Source organism: Carassius gibelio, chromosome B23, assembly GCF_023724105.1.
Source record: "Carassius gibelio isolate Cgi1373 ecotype wild population from Czech Republic chromosome B23, carGib1.2-hapl.c, whole genome shotgun sequence".
NCBI classification, from domain to species: domain Eukaryota; kingdom Metazoa; phylum Chordata; class Actinopteri; order Cypriniformes; family Cyprinidae; genus Carassius; species Carassius gibelio.
In genome coordinates, this window is record NC_068418.1 from 3,796,424 (window position 1) to 3,823,586 (window position 27,163).

Consider the following 27,163-nt stretch of genomic DNA (forward strand, 5'->3'; position numbering starts at 1 on the left):
CTACCATCCTCACCAACGGTTAGCCCTCCGCCCCCGCTCCAGGAAAGGAAGGACGGGTGCCTTCCGTTACTGGCCTGGAAACTGCCAAGCTCATGGGCCGGTGCTTCCCAACGCCAGTTTTAGATGACTCTCTTTAAACAAACACACCTGATTCGATGCACCACCTCGTCTGTGAAAGACTTCAAGACCTCAGGTGGGTGCATCGTTAGTGGAAGAGTCCAAGACCCCAGGAGGACACATCAGGAAAAAAGTTTGCAATAAACCACAGCATCTGCAATGGCAGCTCTCATTCCTTGTTCTGCTATTCGACACAATAAATGGCAATCCCCAAAAAGGGAAAGCACACCGTTCCTGGAGACACTGCAATACCAGGCCGATGCATGGAGTGGACGGAGCAAGCCCCGGCTCCAGCTCCGTGATCTAAAAATCCATTTAATATGTAGTCCCCGGATGGGGGACGTATCAGATATTAAACTGATAAGAACAGATTTTTTTCTTTTGACTGGTTTTATTGATATTTAATCAAAAGTGGTACAACAGTACGTCAAGTAATAGATAAAATACAACATATATGTTCACATGCAGGTATGAGTGATAAAATAAAATTAAATAAAATAAAAAATTGAAAAACAATCGTTCCAATGACGGTTAACACACAACTAAAATCCTGGATCTCCAAGACATGCCTTATGTTAAGATACAGACAATGTACTTAAAATGACCATAAGAGAAAAAAAAAAAAAAAAAAAAAAAAAAAAAAAAAAAAAAAGGGTTATAAGGTTACACATTGTTTAATTGTTCTTTTACATACATTTTTATTTTCCTTTAAAGTGCTTTCAGTGTGTTTTAAAAGCCAAAATAAAACTATGTAACACACCAAAAAAAAAAAAAAAAAAAAAAAAAAAAAAAAAAAAAAAAAAAAAAAAAAAAAGGGTTGTCTATTGTGCTTGATCGGGGAGGTAATCTTTCAATTTGGGCCTCTCCCTCTCTTCGATCCCAGGCAATCAGACCCAGCTTCAGTGACCCAGAGGAGATCCGTACCCTCTGGCCCGCTGCTCCCGTAGCCGGAAGTGGTGAAGGTACATCTACGGGCAACCAGGGTCGGTGGTGGCCGGGACTCTCTCTGTGGCAACCCCGGCCCCCGCTCTGAATGATTGGGCGCGGTGCCCCTGCAGCATGTTCTCCACCATCTTTACAGTGGCTTGGAGGGGCACCATCACCCGTTTCCCCACCAGCAGGTTTCTGGCAGTCCAGATTGCATGCTTTATAGCATTCAGGGTGAACCAGAGTGTTGTGAACTGTTTTGATGTTAAATCCTTTATCCTCCGGCCCACCCCTAGGACGGCAAGATTATAGTCCATCTGGACCCCACCCGCTGGCAGGCATGGGAAAACCAGGGGGCCGGTCGCGGTCCACCGGTCCCGTGCAGCACCGCACTCCCAGAGGACGTGCCGCACGGTCTCTTCCTGATTACACCCGAGCCGTGGGCACTTTGCGTTGGCGGCCATGCCGCGGGAGTGCATAACCGCCCTGGTTGGTAGGATCTCATGGGCCACCTTCCACATCAGGTCTTTTTGCCGGTTCCAAAGAGCGGGGTGGGCTGCGTTTCTCCACACTGTTTTGGATTCGCTCTCAGTTAGCCCTGGAACTGGGCTCACCTTCTCCCGGTCCTGCACAACAGAGATAATCTTTTTATGGTCTTTTAAAATGTCCACATTTTCTCGTTCTAGGTCATGTTTCTTTAAAAAAAATTTAATAAATGCATATTCTTTTGGCAAGTTAAAAGACACTGGAGTTCTAAGATCTACGCTTAAAATTTTTAGGTAGCGTAAATACGACCCCATCCAAAACTTCACTATTGCTGCGGTCTTATCACTGGATGGGGCCGTGGCATACTTAAAATGTAATCCTGTAAAATAACTCCCTAAAAAAAGGCTAAGGTCTGGCAGTCCTTTGCCTCCGTTTTCCTTTCTTTTCTTGACTGTTTCTCTCTTTATTCTCTCCCACCTGGATCCCCAGAGAAAATAAAAGACAGCACGTTCCACTGCTAAAATGAAGGACCTGGGGGGGGTAAAAACAGAGCACAACAATAAAAACAGAGGTAAAATCACAGCTTTAAAAACTAAAATCTTTCCCTCCATCGTCAAAGTCCTTAGTCCCCACAAACCCAGTCGCTGTCTTACTTTCCCTAAAGCATTGGTCCAATTACCTTGTCCACCCCCCTCCCTATCAAATTTTATGCCTAGAATTTTTATATTATCATTTCTTAGAGTCACTTCCAGTCCTCCCACGTCTATGTCGCCCCACTGTCCGAAGAGCTGGGCCTCTGACTTGTTTCTGTTTAATTTGGAGCCAGAGGCCCGTCCATAAGAATCTGTAAGTTCCAAAGCTCTTCGGACAGATAAAAAGTCAGTCGTTAAAATTGTCACATCGTCCATGTATAAAACACATTTTGCTATCAAACCTCCTGGTAGCTTAAATCCTGCGATCCGTTGGTCCCTTCTCAAAAGCTGTGCCAGTGGCTCAATGCATGCCACATACAAGAGCGGGGATAACGGGCACCCTTGACGGACGCCGCTGTGAATGTTAACAGCTTTTGTTAAATGCCCATTTACAAGAATTTTGCTGGTTATATCATTATACAGCAATCCCACCCATGCTAAAAACCTCCCTGGGAAGCCCATTTTCTCCAGTACCTGCAATAGGTACTGGTGCGAGACCCGATCAAAAGCTTTTTCAAAATCTAAATTTACCACTATTAGGCCAATGTTTCTGTCTCTCGCAAAACAGATGGTGTCTCGGATCAATATCAGACTGTCCGTGATCCTCTTCCCGGGCACAGCACATGCTTGATCCGGGTGGATCACATCCTTTAAAAACAGGGACATGCGTTTAGCTAAAAGCTTGCTAAAAAGTTTGCAATCCAAATTTAAAAGGCTGATTGGTCTCCACGTTTTTAAATCTGTTCTATCTCCTTTTTTATGCAAAAGTGAAACAATTCCTAGTCTAAAACTGTCAGGGAGTCGGTCCAGTCTGTCAAAGTCCTTAAAAACCATTAAAAGTTCTGGTGCTAAAATGTCCCAAAATTTTGAATAAAATTCCACGGGAAGGCCATCACTTCCCGGCGACTTACCAGTTTTAAAATCCTTCATACATTTTGTAAGCTCTAAAAGAGTAAAATCTTGCGTTAAAATAGCACACTCATTATCAATTTTCTTTTCTAAATTTCCCAAAATATTTTCTATGGCTTCCTCTGTTATCTCTTTTTTGTTGTATAAATCTGTATAAAATGTTTCTACTTCTTCTAATATCTCTTCTGTATTTCTGGCTTCCTTCTCCCCCTTTAATTCAGTGATTACCCCTTTATTTGTTAAAATCCTCTTAAAAAAGTACCTTGTGCATTTTTCACCTTCCTCCAGATCTTGTTCCTTACTTCTTAAAATCAACCCTTTGTTTCTTTGTTTTTCCAAATCAGCCATTTCTTTTTTAACCTCATTTAATTCTTCATTAAAATCAAACCCTCCATTCACAAACTTGAAATACCTTTGCAATCTTTTTTGCAGTCCCAACATGCGTCTCTTTTCTTTGTTCTTTTTTCCAATCCCTTTCTTTCTAAAAAACAGTCTCGTCCGGTGTTTCACCATCTCCCACCACTGTGCACGTGAATTGAAAAAGTCTTGGAGGGTCTGCCATTGACTGAATTGCTCCCTGTAGTCACTAACTATCTCCTCATCCTGCAAAAGGGAGCAATTCAGTTTCCAGATCCCTCCCCCTACCGTCAATTTTGTGGTGAAGGAAATAGTGCAAGACAGCATAACGTGATCGGAAAAGAATAGGGGTGTTAATATAGCATCAGTCGGCAGGCAATCGCGTACGAAAATGTAATCAATGCGAGAGGCATTGGTGCCATCACCACTGACCCAGGTGTAGCCCACCTCTCTTGAATGCAAAGTCTTAAAACAGTCAGTTAATTTAAAATCCTTAACTAAACTTTGCATTAAAACTGATGTCTTGTCAAACCTAAAATCTGCCCCCACCCTCTTCCTATCAGTTTTGGCTAAAACGCAGTTAAAATCTCCCCCTACCACTAATGGTACCCTCCCCAGCATGTGGGACTGCAGTTCCTCTAAAAGCTCATACCTATCGTTTTTACCTGTAAAACCGTACACATTTAAAACCTTAAAATCTCTATCTAAAAAAGTCATATTCGCTAAAATAGCCCGCCCATCTCTTACCACCGTGCTCCCCTTCACCAGGATGTGAGGGTTATTTATTAAAATCGCCACTCCATCATTTTTGTTAAAATTAGACCCGCTCCATATGGAGGGTCCCGGCGTCCATAACTCCTCCCACCTCCTGTTACTAGATAAAAAGGGTAAGGCACACTCTTGTAGTAAAAAGACATCTGACTTTTGAGATTTTAAAAAGGATAAAATAGTATGTGCTCTGACCATGGACCTTACACTTCTTACATTTATTGTTGAAATTGTGAGGGCCATGGTGAATAAATTAGGTAAAAAAGGCATGAGCTTAAAAAGGAACTAAAACATTTTATTTAAAAGACTACAAAGTTCATTTAAATCAAAAAATCTCTTGTGACACCCGCTCCTCTTTACTAGTGATAATATTGGGTTCAGGAGCGGAGGTGTCCACCGCCTTAGGATCCGCAGAGAAAATCTCTTGCGGCTCCTTTGGCGATGATGTTCTTAGCTGTATTTGCAGAAACGAAACCTCATTCGGGGAGGCTGAGGGCCACACCCTGTCTCCCTCCTCATTACTTGAGCTGGTGGACCTCAACTTTTTCTCCTCTGTTTGACACAAAGGAGACCCCGCAGGTCTTTTCTGCAACTGAGCATTAGGTAACCAATCTAGAGTTATTCCGCCTATACTGCTTGAAGTGTTTTGCTCGGTGTCTAGATCGGGTACAGTTTCCAAAGAGGAGGGGGTCAATTCATCTGACTCTTTCTCCTCTTCACTTTCTTTATCCATTTCCATACTCACGTTTTGCTTTCCTAATTGGATGATAAGAACAGATACTACACTTGATCTTAGCCAAAAGGCCGAGAAGCGATGCTGCTAAGACGCAGCAGGGAGGAAGCCGGACACGGCGATGCCCATCTCGGCTTTGGTAAGTTTTGGGAGACCTAAAAACGCTGGGGGATGGTGGTAGCCTCCCCTGTCTACAACGTCACCGGGCCTCGTCCCGATCGGCCTGACGGAAAGTACGGCATCGCTCGTAACTCCCAAACGGTTGGTCGCAGAGCCACGTGCCTTATGTCATCGGAATCCTTGGCTCGAGCCGAACGAGACGCAGGTCTCAGATTGGCTCGTCGCTCTGACGAAATTTTCGGGTATTTTGGATTTTGTCGAAAACCTTCTTTTGCAACCTAGCGCCAGGTATTTGGCCCAGTCCCACCCAAATCAGCACAGAAAGCTTCTCTGGAGTCTGACTGTCAATAATCATCCAAAAAAAGAGGAAATTTCCATTCACCTTGGCGAGGGGACCTCAAAACGTGCTAAGGTGGCGTGTCCGAGGTGGCTCGAATGGCTATAACTCCGGGAAGGAGTGAGATCCCTTCACCCAAATCGGCACACCTGTGCAGGGGCTCAGTCCGAGGCCAGGTGAAAAGGGGCGTGGCGACAGGCCAGTAGGTGGCGCCGTAAGCTGAAAAATAGGGAAAATGTAATGTAAAAAGACAATCAAACAAAGATGAAAACACCCGAAACACTGCGGGATCGTAGTACCCTCCCCTGTCTGCAACGTCACCGGGCCTTGTCCCGATCGGCCTGACGGTGGAACTGCAGCGACGGAAAGTACGGCATCGCTCGTAACTCCCAAACGGTTGGTCGCAGAGCCACGTGCCTTATGTCATCGGAATCCTTGGCTCGAGCCGAACGAGACGCAGGTCTCAGATTGGCTCGTCGCTCTGACGAAATTTTCGGGTATTTTGGATTTTGTCGAAAACCTTCTTTTGCAACCTAGCGCCAGGTATTTGGCCCAGTCCCACCCAAATCAGCACAGAAAGCTTCTCTGGAGTCTGACTGTCAATAATCATCCAAAAAAAGAGGAAATTTCCATTCACCTTGGCGAGGGGACCTCAAAACGTGCTAAGGTGGCGTGTCCGAGGTGGCTCGAAAAGGGGCGTGGCGACAGGCCAGTAGGTGGCGCCGTAAGCTGAAAAATAGGGAAAATGTAATGTAAAAAGACAATCAAACAAAGATGAAAACACCCGAAACACTGCGGGATCGTAGTACCCTCCCCTGTCTGCAACGTCACCGGGCCTTGTCCCGATCGGCCTGACGGTGGAACTGCAGCGACGGAAAGTACGGCATCGCTCGTAACTCCCAAACGGTTGGTCGCAGAGCCACGTGCCTTATGTCATCGGAATCCTTGGCTCGAGCCGAACGAGACGCAGGTCTCAGATTGGCTCGTCGCTCTGACGAAATTTTCGGGTATTTTGGATTTTGTCGAAAACCTTCTTTTGCAACCTAGCGCCAGGTATTTGGCCCAGTCCCACCCAAATCAGCACAGAAAGCTTCTCTGGAGTCTGACTGTCAATAATCATCCAAAAAAAGAGGAAATTTCCATTCACCTTGGCGAGGGGACCTCAAAACGTGCTAAGGTGGCGTGTCCGAGGTGGCTCGAAAAGGGGCGTGGCGACAGGCCAGTAGGTGGCGCCGTAAGCTGAAAAATAGGGAAAATGTAATGTAAAAAGACAATCAAACAAAGATGAAAACACCCGAAACACTGCGGGATCGTAGTACCCTCCCCTGTCTGCAACGTCACCGGGCCTTGTCCCGATCGGCCTGACGGTGGAACTGCAGCGACGGAAAGTACGGCATCGCTCGTAACTCCCAAACGGTTGGTCGCAGAGCCACGTGCCTTATGTCATCGGAATCCTTGGCTCGAGCCGAACGAGACGCAGGTCTCAGATTGGCTCGTCGCTCTGACGAAATTTTCGGGTATTTTGGATTTTGTCGAAAACCTTCTTTTGCAACCTAGCGCCAGGTATTTGGCCCAGTCCCACCCAAATCAGCACAGAAAGCTTCTCTGGAGTCTGACTGTCAATAATCATCCAAAAAAAGAGGAAATTTCCATTCACCTTGGCGAGGGGACCTCAAAACGTGCTAAGGTGGCGTGTCCGAGGTGGCTCGAAAAGGGGCGTGGCGACAGGCCAGTAGGTGGCGCCGTAAGCTGAAAAATAGGGAAAATGTAATGTAAAAAGACAATCAAACAAAGATGAAAACACCCGAAACACTGCGGGATCGTAGTACCCTCCCCTGTCTGCAACGTCACCGGGCCTTGTCCCGATCGGCCTGACGGTGGAACTGCAGCGACGGAAAGTACGGCATCGCTCGTAACTCCCAAACGGTTGGTCGCAGAGCCACGTGCCTTATGTCATCGGAATCCTTGGCTCGAGCCGAACGAGACGCAGGTCTCAGATTGGCTCGTCGCTCTGACGAAATTTTCGGGTATTTTGGATTTTGTCGAAAACCTTCTTTTGCAACCTAGCGCCAGGTATTTGGCCCAGTCCCACCCAAATCAGCACAGAAAGCTTCTCTGGAGTCTGACTGTCAATAATCATCCAAAAAAAGAGGAAATTTCCATTCACCTTGGCGAGGGGACCTCAAAACGTGCTAAGGTGGCGTGTCCGAGGTGGCTCGAAAAGGGGCGTGGCGACAGGCCAGTAGGTGGCGCCGTAAGCTGAAAAATAGGGAAAATGTAATGTAAAAAGACAATCAAACAAAGATGAAAACACCCGAAACACTGCGGGATCGTAGTACCCTCCCCTGTCTGCAACGTCACCGGGCCTTGTCCCGATCGGCCTGACGGTGGAACTGCAGCGACGGAAAGTACGGCATCGCTCGTAACTCCCAAACGGTTGGTCGCAGAGCCACGTGCCTTATGTCATCGGAATCCTTGGCTCGAGCCGAACGAGACGCAGGTCTCAGATTGGCTCGTCGCTCTGACGAAATTTTCGGGTATTTTGGATTTTGTCGAAAACCTTCTTTTGCAACCTAGCGCCAGGTATTTGGCCCAGTCCCACCCAAATCAGCACAGAAAGCTTCTCTGGAGTCTGACTGTCAATAATCATCCAAAAAAAGAGGAAATTTCCATTCACCTTGGCGAGGGGACCTCAAAACGTGCTAAGGTGGCGTGTCCGAGGTGGCTCGAAAAGGGGCGTGGCGACAGGCCAGTAGGTGGCGCCGTAAGCTGAAAAATAGGGAAAATGTAATGTAAAAAGACAATCAAACAAAGATGAAAACACCCGAAACACTGCGGGATCGTAGTACCCTCCCCTGTCTGCAACGTCACCGGGCCTTGTCCCGATCGGCCTGACGGTGGAACTGCAGCGACGGAAAGTACGGCATCGCTCGTAACTCCCAAACGGTTGGTCGCAGAGCCACGTGCCTTATGTCATCGGAATCCTTGGCTCGAGCCGAACGAGACGCAGGTCTCAGATTGGCTCGTCGCTCTGACGAAATTTTCGGGTATTTTGGATTTTGTCGAAAACCTTCTTTTGCAACCTAGCGCCAGGTATTTGGCCCAGTCCCACCCAAATCAGCACAGAAAGCTTCTCTGGAGTCTGACTGTCAATAATCATCCAAAAAAAGAGGAAATTTCCATTCACCTTGGCGAGGGGACCTCAAAACGTGCTAAGGTGGCGTGTCCGAGGTGGCTCGAAAAGGGGCGTGGCGACAGGCCAGTAGGTGGCGCCGTAAGCTGAAAAATAGGGAAAATGTAATGTAAAAAGACAATCAAACAAAGATGAAAACACCCGAAACACTGCGGGATCGTAGTACCCTCCCCTGTCTGCAACGTCACCGGGCCTTGTCCCGATCGGCCTGACGGTGGAACTGCAGCGACGGAAAGTACGGCATCGCTCGTAACTCCCAAACGGTTGGTCGCAGAGCCACGTGCCTTATGTCATCGGAATCCTTGGCTCGAGCCGAACGAGACGCAGGTCTCAGATTGGCTCGTCGCTCTGACGAAATTTTCGGGTATTTTGGATTTTGTCGAAAACCTTCTTTTGCAACCTAGCGCCAGGTATTTGGCCCAGTCCCACCCAAATCAGCACAGAAAGCTTCTCTGGAGTCTGACTGTCAATAATCATCCAAAAAAAGAGGAAATTTCCATTCACCTTGGCGAGGGGACCTCAAAACGTGCTAAGGTGGCGTGTCCGAGGTGGCTCGAAAAGGGGCGTGGCGACAGGCCAGTAGGTGGCGCCGTAAGCTGAAAAATAGGGAAAATGTAATGTAAAAAGACAATCAAACAAAGATGAAAACACCCGAAACACTGCGGGATCGTAGTACCCTCCCCTGTCTGCAACGTCACCGGGCCTTGTCCCGATCGGCCTGACGGTGGAACTGCAGCGACGGAAAGTACGGCATCGCTCGTAACTCCCAAACGGTTGGTCGCAGAGCCACGTGCCTTATGTCATCGGAATCCTTGGCTCGAGCCGAACGAGACGCAGGTCTCAGATTGGCTCGTCGCTCTGACGAAATTTTCGGGTATTTTGGATTTTGTCGAAAACCTTCTTTTGCAACCTAGCGCCAGGTATTTGGCCCAGTCCCACCCAAATCAGCACAGAAAGCTTCTCTGGAGTCTGACTGTCAATAATCATCCAAAAAAAGAGGAAATTTCCATTCACCTTGGCGAGGGGACCTCAAAACGTGCTAAGGTGGCGTGTCCGAGGTGGCTCGAAAAGGGGCGTGGCGACAGGCCAGTAGGTGGCGCCGTAAGCTGAAAAATAGGGAAAATGTAATGTAAAAAGACAATCAAACAAAGATGAAAACACCCGAAACACTGCGGGATCGTAGTACCCTCCCCTGTCTGCAACGTCACCGGGCCTTGTCCCGATCGGCCTGACGGTGGAACTGCAGCGACGGAAAGTACGGCATCGCTCGTAACTCCCAAACGGTTGGTCGCAGAGCCACGTGCCTTATGTCATCGGAATCCTTGGCTCGAGCCGAACGAGACGCAGGTCTCAGATTGGCTCGTCGCTCTGACGAAATTTTCGGGTATTTTGGATTTTGTCGAAAACCTTCTTTTGCAACCTAGCGCCAGGTATTTGGCCCAGTCCCACCCAAATCAGCACAGAAAGCTTCTCTGGAGTCTGACTGTCAATAATCATCCAAAAAAAGAGGAAATTTCCATTCACCTTGGCGAGGGGACCTCAAAACGTGCTAAGGTGGCGTGTCCGAGGTGGCTCGAAAAGGGGCGTGGCGACAGGCCAGTAGGTGGCGCCGTAAGCTGAAAAATAGGGAAAATGTAATGTAAAAAGACAATCAAACAAAGATGAAAACACCCGAAACACTGCGGGATCGTAGTACCCTCCCCTGTCTGCAACGTCACCGGGCCTTGTCCCGATCGGCCTGACGGTGGAACTGCAGCGACGGAAAGTACGGCATCGCTCGTAACTCCCAAACGGTTGGTCGCAGAGCCACGTGCCTTATGTCATCGGAATCCTTGGCTCGAGCCGAACGAGACGCAGGTCTCAGATTGGCTCGTCGCTCTGACGAAATTTTCGGGTATTTTGGATTTTGTCGAAAACCTTCTTTTGCAACCTAGCGCCAGGTATTTGGCCCAGTCCCACCCAAATCAGCACAGAAAGCTTCTCTGGAGTCTGACTGTCAATAATCATCCAAAAAAAGAGGAAATTTCCATTCACCTTGGCGAGGGGACCTCAAAACGTGCTAAGGTGGCGTGTCCGAGGTGGCTCGAAAAGGGGCGTGGCGACAGGCCAGTAGGTGGCGCCGTAAGCTGAAAAATAGGGAAAATGTAATGTAAAAAGACAATCAAACAAAGATGAAAACACCCGAAACACTGCGGGATCGTAGTACCCTCCCCTGTCTGCAACGTCACCGGGCCTTGTCCCGATCGGCCTGACGGTGGAACTGCAGCGACGGAAAGTACGGCATCGCTCGTAACTCCCAAACGGTTGGTCGCAGAGCCACGTGCCTTATGTCATCGGAATCCTTGGCTCGAGCCGAACGAGACGCAGGTCTCAGATTGGCTCGTCGCTCTGACGAAATTTTCGGGTATTTTGGATTTTGTCGAAAACCTTCTTTTGCAACCTAGCGCCAGGTATTTGGCCCAGTCCCACCCAAATCAGCACAGAAAGCTTCTCTGGAGTCTGACTGTCAATAATCATCCAAAAAAAGAGGAAATTTCCATTCACCTTGGCGAGGGGACCTCAAAACGTGCTAAGGTGGCGTGTCCGAGGTGGCTCGAAAAGGGGCGTGGCGACAGGCCAGTAGGTGGCGCCGTAAGCTGAAAAATAGGGAAAATGTAATGTAAAAAGACAATCAAACAAAGATGAAAACACCCGAAACACTGCGGGATCGTAGTACCCTCCCCTGTCTGCAACGTCACCGGGCCTTGTCCCGATCGGCCTGACGGTGGAACTGCAGCGACGGAAAGTACGGCATCGCTCGTAACTCCCAAACGGTTGGTCGCAGAGCCACGTGCCTTATGTCATCGGAATCCTTGGCTCGAGCCGAACGAGACGCAGGTCTCAGATTGGCTCGTCGCTCTGACGAAATTTTCGGGTATTTTGGATTTTGTCGAAAACCTTCTTTTGCAACCTAGCGCCAGGTATTTGGCCCAGTCCCACCCAAATCAGCACAGAAAGCTTCTCTGGAGTCTGACTGTCAATAATCATCCAAAAAAAGAGGAAATTTCCATTCACCTTGGCGAGGGGACCTCAAAACGTGCTAAGGTGGCGTGTCCGAGGTGGCTCGAAAAGGGGCGTGGCGACAGGCCAGTAGGTGGCGCCGTAAGCTGAAAAATAGGGAAAATGTAATGTAAAAAGACAATCAAACAAAGATGAAAACACCCGAAACACTGCGGGATCGTAGTACCCTCCCCTGTCTGCAACGTCACCGGGCCTTGTCCCGATCGGCCTGACGGTGGAACTGCAGCGACGGAAAGTACGGCATCGCTCGTAACTCCCAAACGGTTGGTCGCAGAGCCACGTGCCTTATGTCATCGGAATCCTTGGCTCGAGCCGAACGAGACGCAGGTCTCAGATTGGCTCGTCGCTCTGACGAAATTTTCGGGTATTTTGGATTTTGTCGAAAACCTTCTTTTGCAACCTAGCGCCAGGTATTTGGCCCAGTCCCACCCAAATCAGCACAGAAAGCTTCTCTGGAGTCTGACTGTCAATAATCATCCAAAAAAAGAGGAAATTTCCATTCACCTTGGCGAGGGGACCTCAAAACGTGCTAAGGTGGCGTGTCCGAGGTGGCTCGAAAAGGGGCGTGGCGACAGGCCAGTAGGTGGCGCCGTAAGCTGAAAAATAGGGAAAATGTAATGTAAAAAGACAATCAAACAAAGATGAAAACACCCGAAACACTGCGGGATCGTAGTACCCTCCCCTGTCTGCAACGTCACCGGGCCTTGTCCCGATCGGCCTGACGGTGGAACTGCAGCGACGGAAAGTACGGCATCGCTCGTAACTCCCAAACGGTTGGTCGCAGAGCCACGTGCCTTATGTCATCGGAATCCTTGGCTCGAGCCGAACGAGACGCAGGTCTCAGATTGGCTCGTCGCTCTGACGAAATTTTCGGGTATTTTGGATTTTGTCGAAAACCTTCTTTTGCAACCTAGCGCCAGGTATTTGGCCCAGTCCCACCCAAATCAGCACAGAAAGCTTCTCTGGAGTCTGACTGTCAATAATCATCCAAAAAAAGAGGAAATTTCCATTCACCTTGGCGAGGGGACCTCAAAACGTGCTAAGGTGGCGTGTCCGAGGTGGCTCGAAAAGGGGCGTGGCGACAGGCCAGTAGGTGGCGCCGTAAGCTGAAAAATAGGGAAAATGTAATGTAAAAAGACAATCAAACAAAGATGAAAACACCCGAAACACTGCGGGATCGTAGTACCCTCCCCTGTCTGCAACGTCACCGGGCCTTGTCCCGATCGGCCTGACGGTGGAACTGCAGCGACGGAAAGTACGGCATCGCTCGTAACTCCCAAACGGTTGGTCGCAGAGCCACGTGCCTTATGTCATCGGAATCCTTGGCTCGAGCCGAACGAGACGCAGGTCTCAGATTGGCTCGTCGCTCTGACGAAATTTTCGGGTATTTTGGATTTTGTCGAAAACCTTCTTTTGCAACCTAGCGCCAGGTATTTGGCCCAGTCCCACCCAAATCAGCACAGAAAGCTTCTCTGGAGTCTGACTGTCAATAATCATCCAAAAAAAGAGGAAATTTCCATTCACCTTGGCGAGGGGACCTCAAAACGTGCTAAGGTGGCGTGTCCGAGGTGGCTCGAAAAGGGGCGTGGCGACAGGCCAGTAGGTGGCGCCGTAAGCTGAAAAATAGGGAAAATGTAATGTAAAAAGACAATCAAACAAAGATGAAAACACCCGAAACACTGCGGGATCGTAGTACCCTCCCCTGTCTGCAACGTCACCGGGCCTTGTCCCGATCGGCCTGACGGTGGAACTGCAGCGACGGAAAGTACGGCATCGCTCGTAACTCCCAAACGGTTGGTCGCAGAGCCACGTGCCTTATGTCATCGGAATCCTTGGCTCGAGCCGAACGAGACGCAGGTCTCAGATTGGCTCGTCGCTCTGACGAAATTTTCGGGTATTTTGGATTTTGTCGAAAACCTTCTTTTGCAACCTAGCGCCAGGTATTTGGCCCAGTCCCACCCAAATCAGCACAGAAAGCTTCTCTGGAGTCTGACTGTCAATAATCATCCAAAAAAAGAGGAAATTTCCATTCACCTTGGCGAGGGGACCTCAAAACGTGCTAAGGTGGCGTGTCCGAGGTGGCTCGAAAAGGGGCGTGGCGACAGGCCAGTAGGTGGCGCCGTAAGCTGAAAAATAGGGAAAATGTAATGTAAAAAGACAATCAAACAAAGATGAAAACACCCGAAACACTGCGGGATCGTAGTACCCTCCCCTGTCTGCAACGTCACCGGGCCTTGTCCCGATCGGCCTGACGGTGGAACTGCAGCGACGGAAAGTACGGCATCGCTCGTAACTCCCAAACGGTTGGTCGCAGAGCCACGTGCCTTATGTCATCGGAATCCTTGGCTCGAGCCGAACGAGACGCAGGTCTCAGATTGGCTCGTCGCTCTGACGAAATTTTCGGGTATTTTGGATTTTGTCGAAAACCTTCTTTTGCAACCTAGCGCCAGGTATTTGGCCCAGTCCCACCCAAATCAGCACAGAAAGCTTCTCTGGAGTCTGACTGTCAATAATCATCCAAAAAAAGAGGAAATTTCCATTCACCTTGGCGAGGGGACCTCAAAACGTGCTAAGGTGGCGTGTCCGAGGTGGCTCGAAAAGGGGCGTGGCGACAGGCCAGTAGGTGGCGCCGTAAGCTGAAAAATAGGGAAAATGTAATGTAAAAAGACAATCAAACAAAGATGAAAACACCCGAAACACTGCGGGATCGTAGTACCCTCCCCTGTCTGCAACGTCACCGGGCCTTGTCCCGATCGGCCTGACGGTGGAACTGCAGCGACGGAAAGTACGGCATCGCTCGTAACTCCCAAACGGTTGGTCGCAGAGCCACGTGCCTTATGTCATCGGAATCCTTGGCTCGAGCCGAACGAGACGCAGGTCTCAGATTGGCTCGTCGCTCTGACGAAATTTTCGGGTATTTTGGATTTTGTCGAAAACCTTCTTTTGCAACCTAGCGCCAGGTATTTGGCCCAGTCCCACCCAAATCAGCACAGAAAGCTTCTCTGGAGTCTGACTGTCAATAATCATCCAAAAAAAGAGGAAATTTCCATTCACCTTGGCGAGGGGACCTCAAAACGTGCTAAGGTGGCGTGTCCGAGGTGGCTCGAAAAGGGGCGTGGCGACAGGCCAGTAGGTGGCGCCGTAAGCTGAAAAATAGGGAAAATGTAATGTAAAAAGACAATCAAACAAAGATGAAAACACCCGAAACACTGCGGGATCGTAGTACCCTCCCCTGTCTGCAACGTCACCGGGCCTTGTCCCGATCGGCCTGACGGTGGAACTGCAGCGACGGAAAGTACGGCATCGCTCGTAACTCCCAAACGGTTGGTCGCAGAGCCACGTGCCTTATGTCATCGGAATCCTTGGCTCGAGCCGAACGAGACGCAGGTCTCAGATTGGCTCGTCGCTCTGACGAAATTTTCGGGTATTTTGGATTTTGTCGAAAACCTTCTTTTGCAACCTAGCGCCAGGTATTTGGCCCAGTCCCACCCAAATCAGCACAGAAAGCTTCTCTGGAGTCTGACTGTCAATAATCATCCAAAAAAAGAGGAAATTTCCATTCACCTTGGCGAGGGGACCTCAAAACGTGCTAAGGTGGCGTGTCCGAGGTGGCTCGAATGGCTATAACTCCGGGAAGGAGTGAGATCCCTTCACCCAAATCGGCACACCTGTGCAGGGGCTCAGTCCGAGGCCAGGTGAAAAAGGGCGCGGCGACAGGCCACTAGGTGGCGCTGTAAGCGACAACAAAATTAATACGAATCGAAAAAAAGGACAAACAAACAACATGGAGACAGATACAGCTAGGCTGCAGTCAGTCCAATCTACTTTCAAAGTAAGGTCTGCGCTATGTTCGAACTAAACTACCCACCAGGGTCTGATTTTTCAAGAGCGTAAGTGACTTTGTTTCACAGGCGCACAACACGTATCTCGCATGTGACAGAACTCCCCATTCTGAAATGGAAATAAATAAAAAACTGTAAAAACCTCTTCTGCTTTGTTTCACCAACAATTTCAGGGGAGAGCGCGAACGCAGTCCCCCACTACCATAAATTATGCAGTCGAGATTCCCGCATTTGGGGAATTCGCAGGGGTCAGCATGGCCGGAGTGCAATGGACAAGCCTCGCCCTGGGTGAACCGCCTTCTTGATCATGGTGTCTCCCCTGCCAGGTAAGTATGAAGGCCCAGGCGGTCAGCCAGAGGTCTGATTTGCATCTCTACCATCCTCACCAACGGTTAGCCCTCCGCCCCCGCTCCAGGAAAGGAAGGACGGGTGCCTTCCGTTACTGGCCTGGAAACTGCCAAGCTCATGGGCCGGTGCTTCCCAACGCCAGTTTTAGATGACTCTCTTTAAACAAACACACCTGATTCGATGCACCACCTCGTCTGTGAAAGACTTCAAGACCTCAGGTGGGTGCATCGTTAGTGGAAGAGTCCAAGACCCCAGGAGGACACATCAGGAAAAAAGTTTGCAATAAACCACAGCATCTGCAATGGCAGCTCTCATTCCTTGTTCTGCTATTCGACACAATAAATGGCAATCCCCAAAAAGGGAAAGCACACCGTTCCTGGAGACACTGCAATACCAGGCCGATGCATGGAGTGGACGGAGCAAGCCCCGGCTCCAGCTCCGTGATCTAAAAATCCATTTAATATGTAGTCCCCGGATGGGGGACGTATCAGATATTAAACTGATAAGAACAGATTTTTTTTTTTTTTTTTTTTTGAAAAAATTTTATTGTCACAATACATTTTGGTTACATGCACACATTTGTTTTGTTAAAACACATTATACAATGGTTGTTGTTGTTGTTTTTGTTGTTGTTGTTTAATGCACAGGATAATTTTTAAATTAATTAATACACAAATAAAAACATTTTGTATTGAGTGTGTTTTTTGTTGTTGTTGTGTGTCTGTAGTTCTAGAGAAAATAAAAAATAAAAACAGTGTTATTAAAATCAAAAGACAGGTTTAAAAACGTTCTCTTCTGTTGTGCAAAAACGGGTATGTCCTTTAAAGAAAAAAGATTAAACCATCAGCTCAGTTCCTCAAAACCAGTCCCAGAGGCCTGACCCTTCTGGGCCCAGAGGAGATCCTCTTAAACCGAGGCACCGCTGTCCCACTTCAGGTGTTTGGGGGCATCTACGGGCAGTCAGGGCTCGTGGCTATGGGGACCTTTCCCGTGTAGCTCTGACCCTCCACATCCGAATGGCGACATGCGGTGTACTCCTGCAGCCTTGATTTGGCTAGCTGGATGGTGGCGTGCAGGGACCCCTGCATGCGCTTCCCTACCAGTAGGTTTCTGGAGGTCCATATGGCGTCTTGGATGCAGAGGATGGTAAGCCATAGCTTAGGGGGTGTTTTTGCTGGCATTTGTTTTTGGCTCACCCCTCCTCTCCCCATTGGGTAGTCTGGGACCCCCCCTACTGGTAGGTACGGGAATTGCTGGGGGCCAGCTGTCGCCCACAGGTCCCTCACAGCGCTGCACTCCCATAAGGCGTGCCTCACGGTCTCGGGGGCGCCACATCCGGACCGCGGGCAGATGGGGTTCTTTGACATGCCTCGGGAGTGCATCACGGCCCTGACCGGGAGGATCTCATGGGCAACCATCCAAGCCAGGTCTCGGTGTCGGTTGTGAAGAGCTGAGTGGGACACATTCCGCCAAACGTTTTGGGCTTCACCTAGAGTGAGCCCGCGTACTGGACACACTTGTTCCCGTTCCTGCACAAGAGAGAGTATAGAGCGATGATTGGTTAAAACAGTCACACTTTCTTTTACCAAATTCAATTTCTTTAAAAAGTTCTTTATGTGTGTGTATGCTGGGGGTTGGTGAAAGGAAACTGGCATTGTCAAGTCTGTCTGTACAATATTTTGGGTTCTTAAGTAGGACCCCATCCAAAACCGGGTCATGGCTCCTGTTTTGTCTTGTTTGGATGGGGTTCGGGCATATTTTATATGTAGTGCAGTATAAAAAGCTCCTAAAAACAAGTAGGGGTCTGGCACTCCTTTTCCTCCATTTTGGGGTGCTTTCTTCATGGTTGCTCTTTTGAGTCGCTCCCACTTAGACCCCCATAAAAAATAAAATATTGCACGTTCCAGAGATACAAGAAAGAGTCTGGGGGGAAAGAAAACAGAACACAGCAATAAAAACAGGGGTAAAATCACAGCTTTTATGATTAAAACCTTTCCTTCAAATGTCAAACGTCTCAGTCCCCAGAAACCTAGTTTTTTCCGCACTTTAACCATCACGTCATGCCAATTTCCACTCCCTCCCCCGTCTCTGTCAAACTTAATACCCAGTATTTTTAACTCTGTCCTTTTAAAAGTAGTGTCCAGTCCAGCGAGCTCACTAGGTTTCCAGGGACCGTAAAACTGTGCTTGTGTTTTATCTCGGTTCAGTCTGGCTCCCGATGCTTTCCCAAACCAGTCTGTCAGGTCCATAGTCCTCTGTGTTGATAAAACGTCAGTACATAAAAGGTTGACATCATCCATATATAAAACAGTCTTTGCAGTCAGTCCTCCAGTCCCGGGTATAGTCAGTCCACTGATCCATGTATCCCTTCTCAATACCTGCGCTAGGGGTTCGATGCAAGCCACATACAGGAGAGGAGATAACGGACAGCCCTGACGGACGCCGCTGCATATATTTATCGCTTTTGAGAGATTCCCGTTAACTAGGATTTTGCTGGTTATGTCTTTATACAGCAATCCCACCCAAGCTAAGAACCTCCTGGGAAACCCCATTTTTTCCAAAACTTGAAACAAGTAGTGGTGCGAGACTCGGTCGAATGCTTTTTCAAAGTCTAAATTTAAAACTATCAGCCGAATATTTCTGTCTCTCGCATAACAGATGGCGTCTCTTATCAGTACGAGGCTGTCTGTGATCTTTCTCCCAGGGACGGCGCAGGCTTGATCCGGGTGGATCAGATCTGCTAAAACTGTTGACATTCGTGTTGTTAAAAGTTTACTAAAAAGTTTACAATCAAAGTTTAAAAGGGTTATAGGACGCCAGTTTTTTAAATCTGTCTTGTCATCTTTTTTGTGTAGTAGGGTCATTATTCCTATCCTAAAACTGTCAGGGAGCTGGTCGATCTTGTCAAAGTCATTAAAAACAGCCAGTAAGTCTTGTCTTAAAATGTCCCAAAAGGTCAAATAAAATTCAAGAGGGAGTCCATCAACTCCAGGAGTTTTCCCTTTTTTGAATTTTTGAATACTTTTGTCTATCTCAGAAATGTTAAAATCCTTTGTCAGACTGGTATTTCCATTTATTGTTTTCTCTATGCTTGTTAAAATTTCGCTCAAAATGCTGTTGTCACTTGCCTTTTCTTCATAGAGTTCTTCATAAAAGCTTTCTATTACTGATAAAATATCCTTTGTGTCTGTCATTGTTTCTCCTTCTTTATTTCTTAATTTAAATATTGCTCTACCTCCATCAATAACTTTCTTAAAAAAGTATCTGCTGCATTTCTCGCCTTCCTCTATTTCCCTTTCTTTACTCCTGAAGAGAACACCTCTACTTTTAACCTCCGCTAATTCTGACATGTCTTTCTTAACTTCCTTAATTTCTTCGTTAAAATCAAAACCCTGGCTAAGAAGATAAAAGTAACGTTGTAGCCTCTTTTGCAGTCCCACCATTCGTCTTTTTTCTTTTAATTTTTTCTTTTTCCCTGCCCATCTAAAAAAAGTCTTGGTCTTTGCCTTTACCATCTCCCACCACTGTGCTCGTGAATCATAAAAGTCTTGTAAAGTCTGCCATTGGCTGTACTGCTCCCTGTAGTATGTTGTGATCTCTGGGTCTTCCAGCAGGGAGCAGTTCAGTTTCCATATCCCTCCACCTGTCGTCACACCTGTGGGAAAAGAAAGGGTGCAAGAAAGCATAGCGTGGTCTGAAAAGAAAACGGGCATTAGTTTAGCATCCACTGGTGTAAGGTCTCGCGTAAAGATATAGTCTATACGGGAGGCTTTAGTGCCATCACCACTAAACCAGGTGAATCCTTTTTCCCCAGGATGCATGGTTCTAAAACAGTCAGTCAATTTAAAATCCTTTATAATGTTCTGTAGTAAAATTGACGTTTTATCCATTTTAAAATCCTCTCTCTCCCCTTTTCTATCATTTTTACTTAAAATGCAATTAAAATCCCCTGCTAAAATAAATGGGGTCTTTCCTAAAAGGTGGGACTGCACGTCTTCTAAAAGGTCGTTCCTTTCATTTTTATCTGTAAAAGCATACATATTTAAAATATTAAAATCATGTCCTAAGAAGGACAGATTTATTAAAAGAGCTCTCCCATCTCTCACCACTGTGCTACCCTTCACCAAGAGCTGAGGATTTTTTATTAAAATGGCTACTCCATCGGCTCTGTTAAAATTTGATCCACTCCACACAGATACATGGGGCCATTGTTCTTCCCATCTCCTATAATTGGACATAAAAGGTAAAGCACATTCTTGTAAAAGCAGGATATCGCTATTTTGGGTTTGTAAAAAGGATAAAACCATTTGAGCTCTCAACTGTGACCTCACACTTCTTACATTTAAGGTGGAGAGTGTGAGTGTCATGATAAAAACAGTTAAAAATGATAAATACAACATTTTAGAAGACATAAATAACTAAAATTTCAATTAAAAAAGATATCTGTATCTTGTGAAACCAGCTCTTCTTCTTTTCCCCTATTTGGGGAATCCGGAGATTGAAGCTGTTTCCCCCTTGAGCTAGCCCTAGGGGTTGATGTTTGGAGTTCTATTGACAAGAAAGATATTTCATTTGGGGAACCGAGTGGGAAAAGCCGGTTCAGATCCCCTGATGAGGAGGAATCTGATCGCAATCCCACTCTATCTCTTTTCTCATTCTTCTCCTCAATGGGAGATCGGGCAATCCTTTTTTTCCCTCTCAATATAACTCCTGGAAGATCATTACTTACCTCTATCTCTTGTTTCTCCTCCACTACCTTTTCCTGTTCTTGTTCACTATCCTCCTCCTTGCTCTGTTCATTTGACTCCTTTTCTTTCTCTATTAGGGATTGGTGGAGTTCCATCTCCTCATTTCCGTCTGCTCCAATAGTGTGGTTTGGCGGGAAATTTGAAGTTTGCTCCGCCCCCCCTCTCTCCTTACCTCTGTTATCCATTTTCTCTCCACCAACCCCAGGGTTTGGCGGGAGATTTGAATTTAGCTCCACCTCCTCATTGGCCTGTTGTACTCGCTCCTCAACCGCCATTTTGTCTGATTTAACTTTGTTGGCAAACGATTTGGGGCAATCTCTGTAGAGATGAGACAAGTCTCCACAAAGATTACACTTTCTGCCATTTGGACATTCTTCAAAGGAATGTCCAATTTCTCTACACTTGTTACAAAAGAGTTTCTGGCATGCTTCAAGAAGATGCCCAAACTCCCCACATCGCCGGCAGAGTTTGGGCATTCCCTGGTAGTGGATGTAGCCCCTGTTTTCTCCCAGAACTATCATTTGTGGTAAATGCCTCAGACCTTGGAAGCCCTGTGGGTCTTCCCATTGCTTAATGGGGACCCTCCAGGAACAATTCCAAATACCGTCTTCATCATAAACCTTCATAGCCTGGCCCCTTACAGTGCAAAATCTACCCAGCCATGTGCAAATGTCTTCTCCATTCACAGTCTCATTGAACATTCTAACGATAACCATTTTTTGTGTGTTATCAGTTAGTTTCTCAACTTTAAACATGGAAAACTGGGTCTTGTGTGTGTCAAAGCGCTGCCAGAACTCATTTAACAGTGCTGCATTTTTAAAACTCACATCGAAGCCTTTGTTAAAAGGCAGGGTTAGAATGCAATTTAAATCAGCAGGATTAAAACCTAGAAGTTTTTGCATAAGTTTCCTCGAAAAATCCAACCTTGACATTTCCATTAACTTTCCATCTTTTTCTAAAAAAAGGAACCTAGTGCTGTGGTGCCTCCGCATGCCGGCACGAGCAGCCGACATGTTGGAGGCACCGACAGCTAAAAGGAATCAAACAAACTAAAAAATTACCACAGCAATAAAAACAACGTAAAACAGGAAATAACTTACCTTAAGACCAGTTTCTCAATAAAAAAAAACTCCTCCTAAAAAACAAGCACAACACAATATGAAAGACAATAAATAGTAAAAAAAGTATGCCAGATGCAATACAATATACCTCTCGGGAGGTGTAGGACGTGCTATGGTAGAGCACAACCTAAAAACCTCCAAGAGGCGATCGCAGTCTCTTCCTTTAAGCCAGACACTTGATCTTAGCCAAAAGGCCGAGAAGCGATGCTGCTAAGACGCAGCAGGGAGGAAGCCGGACACGGCGATGCCCATCTCGGCTTTGGTAAGTTTTGGGAGACCTAAAAACGCTGGGGGATGGTGGTAGCCTCCCCTGTCTACAACGTCACCGGGCCTCGTCCCGATCGGCCTGACGGAAAGTACGGCATCGCTCGTAACTCCCAAACGGTTGGTCGCAGAGCCACGTGCCTTATGTCATCGGAATCCTTGGCTCGAGCCGAACGAGACGCAGGTCTCAGATTGGCTCGTCGCTCTGACGAAATTTTCGGGTATTTTGGATTTTGTCGAAAACCTTCTTTTGCAACCTAGCGCCAGGTATTTGGCCCAGTCCCACCCAAATCAGCACAGAAAGCTTCTCTGGAGTCTGACTGTCAATAATCATCCAAAAAAAGAGGAAATTTCCATTCACCTTGGCGAGGGGACCTCAAAACGTGCTAAGGTGGCGTGTCCGAGGTGGCTCGAATGGCTATAACTCCGGGAAGGAGTGAGATCCCTTCACCCAAATCGGCACACCTGTGCAGGGGCTCAGTCCGAGGCCAGGTGAAAAGGGGCGTGGCGACAGGCCAGTAGGTGGCGCCGTAAGCTGAAAAATAGGGAAAATGTAATGTAAAAAGACAATCAAACAAAGATGAAAACACCCGAAACACTGCGGGATCGTAGTACCCTCCCCTGTCTGCAACGTCACCGGGCCTTGTCCCGATCGGCCTGACGGTGGAACTGCAGCGACGGAAAGTACGGCATCGCTCGTAACTCCCAAACGGTTGGTCGCAGAGCCACGTGCCTTATGTCATCGGAATCCTTGGCTCGAGCCGAACGAGACGCAGGTCTCAGATTGGCTCGTCGCTCTGACGAAATTTTCGGGTATTTTGGATTTTGTCGAAAACCTTCTTTTGCAACCTAGCGCCAGGTATTTGGCCCAGTCCCACCCAAATCAGCACAGAAAGCTTCTCTGGAGTCTGACTGTCAATAATCATCCAAAAAAAGAGGAAATTTCCATTCACCTTGGCGAGGGGACCTCAAAACGTGCTAAGGTGGCGTGTCCGAGGTGGCTCGAATGGCTATAACTCCGGGAAGGAGTGAGATCCCTTCACCCAAATCGGCACACCTGTGCAGGGGCTCAGTCCGAGGCCAGGTGAAAAAGGGCGCGGCGACAGGCCACTAGGTGGCGCTGTAAGCGACAACAAAATTAATACGAATCGAAAAAAAGGACAAACAAACAACATGGAGACAGATACAGCTAGGCTGCAGTCAGTCCAATCTACTTTCAAAGTAAGGTCTGCGCTATGTTCGAACTAAACTACCCACCAGGGTCTGATTTTTCAAGAGCGTAAGTGACTTTGTTTCACAGGCGCACAACACGTATCTCGCATGTGACAGAACTCCCCATTCTGAAATGGAAATAAATAAAAAACTGTAAAAACCTCTTCTGCTTTGTTTCACCAACAATTTCAGGGGAGAGCGCGAACGCAGTCCCCCACTACCATAAATTATGCAGTCGAGATTCCCGCATTTGGGGAATTCGCAGGGGTCAGCATGGCCGGAGTGCAATGGACAAGCCTCGCCCTGGGTGAACCGCCTTCTTGATCATGGTGTCTCCCCTGCCAGGTAAGTATGAAGGCCCAGGCGGTCAGCCAGAGGTCTGATTTGCATCTCTACCATCCTCACCAACGGTTAGCCCTCCGCCCCCGCTCCAGGAAAGGAAGGACGGGTGCCTTCCGTTACTGGCCTGGAAACTGCCAAGCTCATGGGCCGGTGCTTCCCAACGCCAGTTTTAGATGACTCTCTTTAAACAAACACACCTGATTCGATGCACCACCTCGTCTGTGAAAGACTTCAAGACCTCAGGTGGGTGCATCGTTAGTGGAAGAGTCCAAGACCCCAGGAGGACACATCAGGAAAAAAGTTTGCAATAAACCACAGCATCTGCAATGGCAGCTCTCATTCCTTGTTCTGCTATTCGACACAATAAATGGCAATCCCCAAAAAGGGAAAGCACACCGTTCCTGGAGACACTGCAATACCAGGCCGATGCATGGAGTGGACGGAGCAAGCCCCGGCTCCAGCTCCGTGATCTAAAAATCCATTTAATATGTAGTCCCCGGATGGGGGACGTATCAGATATTAAACTGATAAGAACAGATTTTTTTTTTTTTTTTTTTTTTTTTTTTTTTTTTTTCTTTCGAAAAATTTTTATTGTCACCATTTACATTTTTTTCATTTGCATTTTTTTCGTTTTCACACACCATTTTCTTTTTAATCACACATTAAAACAAGCAATATAATATATAATAAATACACATGGTAAAATGAAAGAAACAATCATTATTAAAAAGCATTGATTAAAACCACAGTGTTTTGCTTGTTTTTAAAAGTCCATTATTGAGGTGTGTTTAAAAGGTACGGTCAGTTCCAAAAGTAAAATACAAATTTTAAAAAAGCAAACAAGCCTCGTATATATATATATATATGTTAATAAAACCTATTTCATGATAAAACAATAAAAAACACCAATTAAAAATCATCTGTTGTGCAAGACCGGGGGTGAGTCCTTATCAAGTGGGTCATCACCCCACTCTCCAGAACAGGGACATGAGATGCTACTTTATGGACTCAGCGGAGATCCCCTCTCCTCCGGCCCGCTGGCCCGCTGTTCCCGTAGCCAGAGTGGTGAGGGTGCATCTACGGGCGGCCAGGGTCGGTGCCTGCCGGGACCCTCTCCGTGCGACCCCGGCCCCCCCGTCCGAATATCGTCGTCCGGTACCCCTGCAGCATTGATGTTACCTTTAGCTCGCATGCATGGAGGGTTACCGTAACGCGCTTCCCCACCAGCAGGTTTCTGGTGGCCCAGATGGCATCCTTGATGACGTTGAGGGTGAGCCAGAGCGAGGTAAATTTCTGTGCCGTCAAGTCCTTCAAGCCCCGGCCCACCCCAAGGATGGCGAGCTGGTACCCGAACTGGGCCCCACCCACTGGTAGGCACGGGAAATACAGGGGGCCGGTCTTGGCCCACAGGTCCCGCGCAGTGCTGCACTCCCAGAGCAGGTGGTGGACGGTCTCCGGGGAATTGCAGCCGGACCGCGGGCAGATGGGGTTTTTGGCCATGCCTCTGGAGTGCATAACCGCCCTGACCGGGAGGATCTCATGAGCCACCATCCACGATAAGTCCTTGTGCCTGTTCTGGAGAGCGGGGTGAGCCGCGTTCCGCCAAACCTGTTTGGCCTCACTTGGTGTGAGGCCCGGAACTGGACTCACCGGTTCCCGGTCCTGCACAACAGAGATGAGAGACTTGTGTTGAGTTAAAATGGTGACATCTTCACTCTCTAAAAGGTATTTCTTTAAAAACTTTTTTATAAAACTGTACTCTTTGGGCAAGTTAAAAGACACTGGGGTTTTCAAGTCCACTGGTAAAATTTTCAGTGTTCGTAGGTAAGACCCCATCCAAAATCGCGCCATTGCAGCCGTCTTGTTTTCTTTGGATGGGGTCGTGGCATAACTAATGTGCAGGGCGGTGAAGCGGCTGCCTAAAAACAGGTGGGGGTCTGGGAGGCCTTTTCCACCGTTCTCCGGCCTTTTCTTGATGGTCTCCCTCTTCAGGCGCTCCCACTTGGACCCCCACAGGAAGTAAAACACCGCCCTCTCCAGTTTCCCCAGGAACCACCGAGGGGGGCTAAAAACAGAACAGACAAGTAAAATCACAGATTTAAAAATTAAAACCTTGCCTTCCATCGTCATCTGTCTTAGTCCCCAAAACCCCAGTCTTTTCCTAACTTTCCCTAACAAGTCAGTCCAGTTTTCCCGTCCACCCCCGTCTTTATCAAATTTAACGCCTAAAATCTTAAAATCGTTGTCTTTAAAAACCAAATCAAGTCCTCCTGTGTCCACGTCTCCCCACGGCCCGAAGAGCTGGGCCTCGGACTTGTTTCTATTGAGTTTGGCGCCCGAGGCCCGACCGTACCAGTCAGTCAAGTCCAGTGCTCTTCGTATTGATAAAACGTCTGTGGCTAAAAGAGTTACGTCGTCCATATATAAAACACAGGTTGCCGTCAGTCCCCCCGTCCCAGGAACGTCCAGTCCTTTGATCCATTTGTCCCTTCTCAAGATCTGTGCCAGTGGCTCGATGCAAGCCACATACAGAAGAGGAGATAAAGGACATCCCTGACGGACACCACTGTGTATGTTCACAGCTTTGGAAAGATGCCCATTTATTAGAATTTTGCTGACTATTCCCTTGTACAGCAGTCCCACCCAGGCTATAAACCTCTTTGGAAACCCCATTTTCTCCAGAACCTGGAAGAGGTACTGGTGCGAGACTCGATCAAATGCTTTTTCAAAATCTAAATTTAGGACTACTAGCCGAATATTTCTGTCTCTCGCGTAACAGATGGCGTCTCTAATCAGCACTAGGTTGTCTGTTATCTTTCTTCCGGGCACAGAACAAGCTTGATCTGGGTGAATCACGTCCTCTAAAACAGTTGACATGCGTGTTGCTAAAACTTTGCTAAAAAGTTTATAATCGAAATTTAAAAGTGTTATGGGTCTCCAGTTTTTTAAGTCAGTCCGGTCACCTTTTTTGTGAAGTAAAGAAACTATCCCTATTCTAAAACTGTCTGGAAGTCTGTCGAGGGTCTCAAACTCTTTAAAAACTGTCAAAAGCTCTTGTCCTAAAATGTCCCAAAATGTTAGATAAAACTCCAGGGGAAGTCCATCCACTCCTGGGGACTTCCCCCTTTTAAAACCTCCAAGAGCTTTTTGGGTTTCTAAAATGTTCAAATCTTGGGCTAAAATCTCATTTTGACAGTCGACCCTTTTCTCAACAAAATTTAAAACTTCTTTTACGGTGTCTGAGTGTACCTTTTTAAAACTATATAAAGCCCCATAAAATTTTTCCACATCCTCTAAAATCTCTTTTGTTGTGTTAACCTCCCTATCCCCTGTTTTAACCCTGGTTAACCCCCCACCCCTTGTTATTATTTTCTTAAAAAAATATCTGGTACACTTTTCCCCTTCTTCAATTTCTCTCTCTTTGCTTCTTAAAAGGACCCCTTTACTTTCTATATTGGCTAAAACTGACATTTCCTTTTTTACATCCTGGATTTCATTGTTAAAATCAAAACCATTATTTAAAAGATTAAAATACCTTTGTAGTCTTTTTTGCAACCCCAACATGCATTTCTTTTCCCTACTCTTCT

General features: G+C 47.3%; 1 protein-coding gene, 4 non-coding genes and 2 pseudogenes across 7 annotated transcripts in view; all 7 read right to left on the minus strand.

The window, feature by feature from the left end:
- LOC128011137 (uncharacterized) overlaps window positions 1–27,163 on the minus strand; it is a 50,491-nt gene that overhangs the window by 20,777 nt on the left and 2,551 nt on the right. Inside the window, exons 3-4 of one of the 3 annotated variants that reach the window (XM_052593263.1) lie at window positions 25,336–25,641; window positions 24,440–25,238 (exon numbers count right to left, since the gene is read on the minus strand). The exons of 1 other annotated variant lie outside the window; for it this stretch is intronic. In XM_052593263.1, coding sequence (XP_052449223.1) covers window positions 25,223–25,238; window positions 25,336–25,641 — 322 coding nt within the window. In that variant the 3' untranslated portion in view covers window positions 24,440–25,222. Of the gene's footprint in view, window positions 1–24,439; window positions 25,642–27,163 lie in introns of those variants that run through there. One more of the 3 variants, XM_052593261.1, reaches the window with a different exon arrangement.
- LOC128012666 (U2 spliceosomal RNA) lies at window positions 336–533 on the minus strand. The gene has a single exon (XR_008183167.1). It is a non-coding gene; the product is annotated as a U2 spliceosomal RNA (small nuclear RNA).
- Window positions 4,941–5,072, minus strand: LOC128012694 (uncharacterized; annotated as a pseudogene).
- LOC128012392 (U1 spliceosomal RNA) lies at window positions 15,712–15,875 on the minus strand. Its single transcript, XR_008182915.1, has one exon. It is a non-coding gene; the product is annotated as a U1 spliceosomal RNA (small nuclear RNA).
- Window positions 16,250–16,433, minus strand: LOC128012656 (U2 spliceosomal RNA). Its single transcript, XR_008183164.1, has one exon. It is a non-coding gene; the product is annotated as a U2 spliceosomal RNA (small nuclear RNA).
- Window positions 23,424–23,587, minus strand: LOC128012393 (U1 spliceosomal RNA). The gene has a single exon (XR_008182916.1). It is a non-coding gene; the product is annotated as a U1 spliceosomal RNA (small nuclear RNA).
- LOC128012677 (uncharacterized) lies at window positions 23,962–24,165 on the minus strand (annotated as a pseudogene).